Consider the following 7,500-nt stretch of genomic DNA (forward strand, 5'->3'; position numbering starts at 1 on the left):
AAGCGTGAAAAGTGAGAAGAGACCCGGAGAGAAGAGCTGCGCGTCGGACCGGCCGGACCGTCATCATGCCCGCCGCTTGATCGCCCCGTGCACGCGGACGGAGAGAGAGAGAGAGAGAGAGAGAGCGTGCGTGTGCGTGTGCGTGTGTGTGTGTGTGTGTGTGTGTGTGTGTGGTTGGGGGGTATCGCGAGGTTACGCCCCCAGTCCCGTGCGTCTCGCGCGTTGTGAGAACGTGTCAAACTTTATTTCCTCAAGAAACACTAAAACACTATTAATCCATATATATATATATATATATATATATATATATATATATATATATATATATATATATATATAATAACACGACCAATCAGGGCCAGGCAGCATCGATAATCAATAATCAACTCAACGTGGCTTCATGGAAATGAAAAACAAGATATCAAAATACAAAAGTAAATATAAATATTAACTTGTGTATTATGTTTATTTTCATTTGATTCTTACAAACTGATTTTTATTGGTTATTTTTCTGAATTTTTGAATTTTTCCTTTATTATTATGTGTATTATATATAATATAAATAATTTTGATATAATAATAAAAGTTAATAAAAATCAGATTTAATCATTATTTATGATCCAGACTTGATCGAGTCAAAATAAAAGTAAACACAATAGAAATAATCAGAAAAGTGTAAATAATAATAATAATAATAGTAATAATAGTAATAATAGTAAATCGGTTAACTTGCACAGGTTATGCATACGTAACGGAAAGAAGGAGGAAGGAAGGAGATAGGAGAGAGGAAAGGAGACAGGAGAGAGGAAAGGAGATAGGAGAGAGGAAAGGAGATAGAAGAGAGGAAAGGAGACAGGAGAGAGGAAAGGAGACAGGAGAGAGGAAAGGAGATAGGAGAGAGGAAAGGAGATAGAAGAGAGGAAAGGAGACAGGAGAGAGGAAAGGAGACAGGAGAGAGGAAAGGAGACAAGCGAGAGGAAAGGAGATAGGAGAGATGAAAGGAGACAGGAGAGAGGAAAGGAGACAAGCGAGAGGAAAGGAGACAGGAGAGAGGAAAGGAGACAGGAGAGAGGAAAGGAGATAGGAGAGAGGAAAGGAGATAGAAGAGAGGAAAGGAGACAGGAGAGAGGAAAGGAGACAGGAGAGAGGAAAAGAGACAGGAGAGAGGAAAGGAGACAGGAGAGAGGAAAGGAGACAGGAGAGAGGAAAGGAGATAGGAGAGAGGAAAGGAGACAAGCGAGAGGAAAGGAGACAGGAGAGAGGAAAGGAGATAGGAGAGGAGAAAAGATTGAAGGTCAGTGGAGTTGTGCTGCCTCCTGTTGGAGGAAATGTGAACTGCAGGAGGAGGACTGCTCCACTTTCTGTTACCAAAATAAATATACACTATATATACATACATACATATATATATATGTATATACACACACAATATATATACACACTATATATATACACACACAATATATCCATCCATCCATCCATCCATTTTCAATACCTCTTATCCTCATTAGGGTCGCTATCCCAGCTGACATAGGGCGAAGGCAGGGGACACCCTGGACAGGCCGCCAGTCCATCGAGGGCACATGTAGGGACATACAACCATTCACTCTCACATTCACACCTATGGGACATTTAGAGATCAATTAACCTGCAGCATGTCTTTGGACTGTGGGAGGAAGCCGGAGAGCCCGGAGAGAACCCACGCTGCCACGGGGAGAACATGCAAACTCCACACAGAAGGACCGCTCCGACCGGGAATCGAACCCGCGGCCCTCTTGCTGTGAGGCCACAGTGCTAGCCACTACACCACCGTGCAGCCATCACACACAATATATATATAATATATATACACTATATATATACACTATATATATATACACACACAATATATATATAATATATATACACTATATATATACACTATATATATATACACACACAATATATATATAATATATATACACTATATATATATATATATACACACAATATATATACTTGTTAATTCTTATTAACTAAACTTTATTCAACAATTTGCATTCGGAGAAAAACTAATAAATTGGGACCGAGGCTGAATAAAGCAGCTATTTATTTTATATATATTTATATAGAAAGAATTATCACATTAAATATATATATATAAATATATATATATATATATATATATATATATATATATATATATATATATATATATATATATATATATATGAAGGTCACATGAAGGTCCCATGAACACTCACCTGCAGTCTTCTCCTCTGAAATCATCTCCTTTGACAAGCGATCTGCTGGGAGAGCAGCCTCCTCCTCCTCCTCCTCTTCTCCTCCTCCTTCTCCTCCTCTTCTCCTCCTCCTCCTCTTCCTTCTCCTCCTCCTCCTCCTCTACGTCCTTCTCCTCTCCCTCCTCCTCTCTCCTCCTCCTTCTCCTCCTCTCTCCTCTACCTCCTCCTCTTCCTTCTCCTCCTCTACCTCTTCTCCTCCTCCTCTACCTCCTCCTCCTCTCCTCCTCCTTCTCCTCCTCCTCTCCTCTCCTCCTCCTCCTCCTCCTCCTCCTCCATAATAATAAAACTACAGTACATATTACAGGTGGGCGTTTCCTCCCATGAAGGTAACCGGACACGTTAACACTCCTGCTCTTCCTCCTCCTCCTCTACTTCCTCCTCTTCTCCTCTTCCTTCTCCTCCTCCTCCTCTACTTCCTCCTCCTTCTCTACTTCCTCCTCCTTCTCCTCCTCTACCTCCTCCTTCTCCTCTTCTCCTCTTCCTTCTCCTCCTCCTCCTCTACCTCCTCCATAATAAAACCCCAGTACATATTACAGGTGGGCGTTTCCTCCCATGAAGTTAACACTCGGCTACAAGAAGCCTGAGAGAAACCCCACAAATGTCCTTTATTTCATAAATAAAACACTTTTAAAGTCCGACTTGTTTCGGTCATTTTTTTGTTTTATTGCAGCGGGAATCCTGAGAAGTTAATATAATAAATTAATTTGTTTTAAATCCACAAAAACAAGTCAGTCGTTGCTTTTTTAAAAATTACATAGAGAACAAAGTTATTGAATCATCAAAGACAACCAGCATTATGAAGATAGTTGCAGATTAATTATATTTCTTTCTAAACCAACTATTAACGGTTTATAACTCCAGTGAATTCATTAAAAAGCTTTAAATGACCAGAACAAAAGGGAAACTGAGCCGACAGCAAATCATCAAAGTTTATTTCCTGCACATTTAAAAGCAAATAAAAAGTAGAAGCTCGTTTTTATGAATGACAGCCAAGTTATTAGAAAACATCAGCTCAAAAGGACTGAACCGTCACGTCGCCCCCTAGTGGTGAAATAAAATCAGTGCACAAAGCCCCTCCCACCCCCCCCCCCCCCCCCCCTCCCCCCTTGTTTTACCCAATCTGTCACTCAAATAAATTAGCCCAGTAAGTGTTGCTCTCGCCCATCAGCCAGTATTTACACCAGAGCTTCAGCCAGTTGGTTCAACTTTCATCGGTTTTCTTCACACAATAAAAAAAAAATAAGACTCGATAATTATCGGCGTTCTGATTTTGAACGAGCTGCTCGAGGAGAGAAGCCGGAAGTCGACAAACAAAACGTAGAAGAAACCAGGCAGTCGAGGTCGGTCCGCTGACCTTTGACCCCCGCGAGCTGAGTTCAGGGGCGTCGGGACGTTTAAAGGGACGTTTCTTTTATCTCCACTCACTTCCTGCTGACGTCTTTTACATTTAGTCAAAATAATAATCAGTTTGAACTCTTTGATACTTCCAAACTTTAAAAAGTTCTCTGCAGATGTTTTTGAGTGACGGCAAAACGAGTGAAGAAGAAACCAAAAACAACGCGCAGCATCCACAAAACACGAGCTGCGAGACATTCCACCCTAAAACGACTTTATTATTTTGTTCTGAAAGACGAAGACGTTCAGTTTTCTGATCACATCGGATCAATAGAAGCAGATTTAAAATCAATTCGTCTGCTTTTAGATGCTCCACAGCAATAAACAACAAAACGATCACATGATCGGCTTCAACACACAAACAAACAAACGACCTTCAGAGAAAAACAAACGACCTTCAGAGAAAAACGAGCCTTTAAAACCCAACGCGCTGTTTTCAGGACCGACGTGTTCACGGAGAAACATCGAAGACCACCGCGCGGTGAGAAACGTGTGTGTGAGAAATGTGTGTGTGTGAGAAATGTGTGTGTGTAAGAAACGTGTGTGTGTGTGTGAGAAATGTGTGTGTGAGAAATGTGTGTGTGTAAGAAACGTGTGTGTGTGTGTGAGAAATGTGTGTGTGTGTGTGAGAAATGTGTGTGTAAGAAACGTGTGTGTGTGTGTGAGAAATGTGTGTGTGTGTGAGAAATATGTGTGTAAGAAACGTGTGTGTGTATGAAACGTGTGTGTGTGTGTGAGAAATGTGTGCGAATGTGTTTGTGCGTGTGTGTGTGAGCATGAGTGTGTGTGTGTGAGTGTGTTCAACAGTTCTTAAGCTTTAAGTAGAGCCAGCCGTTGCTGCTTGGCACTGGTTAAAGTTTCTCAGTATCCTCCTCCTCTAACTCCTCCTCCTCCTCCTCTAACTCCTCCTCCTCCGGTGGGTGAAGACTCGCCGTCATGGCGTCGTGGCGCCCGTCACTCGTCTGAGCCGGCCGAGCGTTTCTGGCTCCTCTTGCGAGGAGACCTCTTGGGAGACGCTTTGTCTGCAGAGGGAAGGAGAGAGACGGCGAGTGAGACTTCCACCGAGCGCAGGAGCACCGCCCACTTCGGTCTCCACGGCAACGGAACAAACGGAGCCGAAGACGTTCGTTTTTTAAAACGTTTCCTTTTGTCTTCTGACGTTTTAGTTTTAACCCCAAAATGGAAAAGCAATGTTTTCTGTAAACGAATCCCTCAAAACAACAAAGTTCAGCAGAAAACAACGTAATCAGGTTTTCATCTTTCCAACGGTCGTTGAACGCATCGCGTGTGAAGAACACTTAAAATGATGATTCTTCACGTCTCGTTTAACATATTGATACAAATAAACAGATTTTAGTCAATCAGTCACACACACACACACACACACACACACACACACTCACACAGTCTCACACACACACACAGTCTCTCACACACACACACACACTCAGTCTCACACACACACAGTCACACAGTCTCACACACACACACACCTCACCTCTGCGACTCTGCACTGAAGAGGGAAACATGACAGCGAGGAAGGCGGAGAGAGAAAACAAAGAGAGTGAGTGACCCTCGTGCACACTGGAGGTCAAAGGTCAAACAGGTGAAGCTGGAGATCAAACAGGTGAAGCTGGAAGAGACTCTGGAGAGAAAGTTCCTGAGCAACAACATCCATCACGTGGTTTCTTGTTCTATAATTTATGAAAACGTTTAAATCTACTTCCTGGTCTTTAAATGCATTAAAATCATATTGTTTGTTTACGTCTTCGTTGACCATCAAATACCCAAAATAACTCAGTTTGGGAAGTATTAACGTATCAAAATAAACATACCGTTTAATATTAATGCACTTTGATGTGATCTTCAGTAAATAAACATCTGATGTAAAAATGAGATTAAAAAACTAGAAACGAGTATTTAAACATTTTAAGTTTCTGAATTTTGTTTTTTTAGAGAACTGAAAGCAAGAAAACATCACAGGAGCAAAAAGAGTGCAGAACGGAAGCTGGAGTGAGACGAGGAGTGAGACACGGAAGGGTGAGGAGTGAGAGGAAGAGTGAGGAGTGAGAGTACAGGAGGAGGAGTGAGGAGTGAGAGTACAGGAGGAGGAGTGAGAGTACAGGAGGAGGAGTGAGGAGTGAGAGTACAGGAGGAGGAGTGAGACGTACTGATCTGGTTGAGTGTCTCCTGAGGGATCCAGCTGAGGTCCACATCGTTGTGGCTTGACGTTCCCATCTCCACCTTCGGGGCCGGACGTCTCCTCTGAGAACAAACAAACAAACAAACAAACAAACAACTGTGATTACTTTGTCCCTGGTTTGTGAACTTTACCAAAGAAACATTCTTATTTATTTCTCTACTTCCGGTCCCGATGGGTTTCCAGAGACTTTTATTTTGAAGGGGAAAACAAAGCAGACTTTTTCCAGATAAACGAGGATAATTTCTCTAATAAATCTAAAAACTAAACTGTTTTCCAGATGAAGTTTGTTTGTTGTTGTTTTAAATATCGGTACCTTTCTGGACTCCATCAGCTGGTGAAGGCCGACGACGACCAGCAGACTGAGGCCGGACAGGAAGACGTACAGGAAGATCCTGCAGAGACGAGGGAGGAGTGAACGAGGGAGGAGTGAACGAGGGAGGAGTGAACGAGGGAGGAGTGAACGAGGGAGCGACGGCTAGGACACCCTGAACTCACGTCTCTCCGTCCAGCCCGTCCTCGCGCTCCGTGACGGTGACGGTCTGGTTGAACACGGCGTCCTGGAAGATGTTTCCCTGCAAAACAAACAAACAAACAAACAAACAAGGAAAACAACAACAAAACGGTGAAAAGAGAGAAAAGTTAAGAATCTTCTTTTTCTTTTTTACATTATAAAGAAAAATATGAAGCTGTGAGATTATCAGTAAAACACAATTAATACAAGAATTATGAAATAAACATTTTACAATTTATCTCACAAGATGTTTAAATGCTTTCTTTCCCTCCAAATCTTTGTAAACAAAAGAAAGAGTTAAAATGTTCTGTAAACAACTGAAGCTCCAACTGACTTAGTAAAACATTTCCTTAAAAATCAGGAAAAGAGGAAAACAGAAAAGAGGAAAAAGGAGAAAAGAGAAGAGAAAAAAGGAGAGAAAAAATAGAAAATAGAAAAAAGAAAAGAGAAAAAAGAAAGAAAGAAAAAAGAAAATAGAAAAGGTGCCTTCTCTTTTTTAAACTTGTGTTTTCATCCAATCAAAATTGGTCGTTTAAAGGGTTAAACGACCTCTGGACGACCTCGACCAGCGCGTTTGAAGACGTGATGAAGGAGGATTAGTGTTTAGAAGTCTTATGAAGCCTTATGAAGTCTTGAGTCTTATGGAGTCTTATGAAGTCTTGAGTCTTATGGAGTCTTATGAAGTCTTGAGTCGTATGGAGTCTTGAGTCTTATAAAGTCTTATGATGTCTTGAGTCTTATGGAGTCGTATGGAGTCTTATGAAGTCTTATGAAGTCTTGAGTCTTATGAAGTCTTGAGTCTTATGGAGTCTTATGAAGTCTTGAGTCTTATGAAGTCTTGAGTCATATGGAGTCTTATGAAGTCTTATGAAGTCTTATGAGTCTTATGGAGTCTTATGAAGTCTTATGAGTCTTATGGAGTCTTGAGTCTTATGGAGTCTTATGAGTCTTATGAAGTCTTGAGTCTTATGGAGTCTTATGGAGTCTTATGAAGTCTTATGAAGTCTTATGAAGTCTTGAGTCTTATGGAGTCTTATGAAGTCTTGAGTCTTATGGAGTCTTATGGAGTCTTATGAAGTCTTGATTCGTATGGAGTCTTATGAAGTCTT

The 7,500-nt window shown here is 41.4% G+C and overlaps 1 protein-coding gene across 2 annotated transcripts in view; it reads right to left on the minus strand.

Moving 5' to 3' along the window:
* Positions 1–3,197: 3,197 nt before the first annotated feature.
* The window catches only part of ssr1 (signal sequence receptor, alpha), an 8,074-nt gene continuing 3,771 nt past the window's right edge, over positions 3,198–7,500 (minus strand). Inside the window, exons 6-10 of one of the 2 annotated variants that reach the window (XM_034560135.1) lie at positions 6,376–6,452; positions 6,194–6,272; positions 5,849–5,942; positions 5,176–5,190; positions 4,375–4,699 (exon numbers count right to left, since the gene is read on the minus strand). In XM_034560135.1, coding sequence (XP_034416026.1) covers positions 4,632–4,699; positions 5,176–5,190; positions 5,849–5,942; positions 6,194–6,272; positions 6,376–6,452 — 333 coding nt within the window. In that variant the 3' untranslated portion in view covers positions 4,375–4,631. Of the gene's footprint in view, positions 4,700–5,175; positions 5,191–5,848; positions 5,943–6,193; positions 6,273–6,375; positions 6,453–7,500 lie in introns of both variants that reach the window. The other variant, XM_034560136.1, reaches the window with a different exon arrangement.

The sequence above is a fragment of the Cyclopterus lumpus genome, chromosome 20, assembly GCF_009769545.1.
Source record: "Cyclopterus lumpus isolate fCycLum1 chromosome 20, fCycLum1.pri, whole genome shotgun sequence".
Taxonomy (NCBI): domain Eukaryota; kingdom Metazoa; phylum Chordata; class Actinopteri; order Perciformes; family Cyclopteridae; genus Cyclopterus; species Cyclopterus lumpus.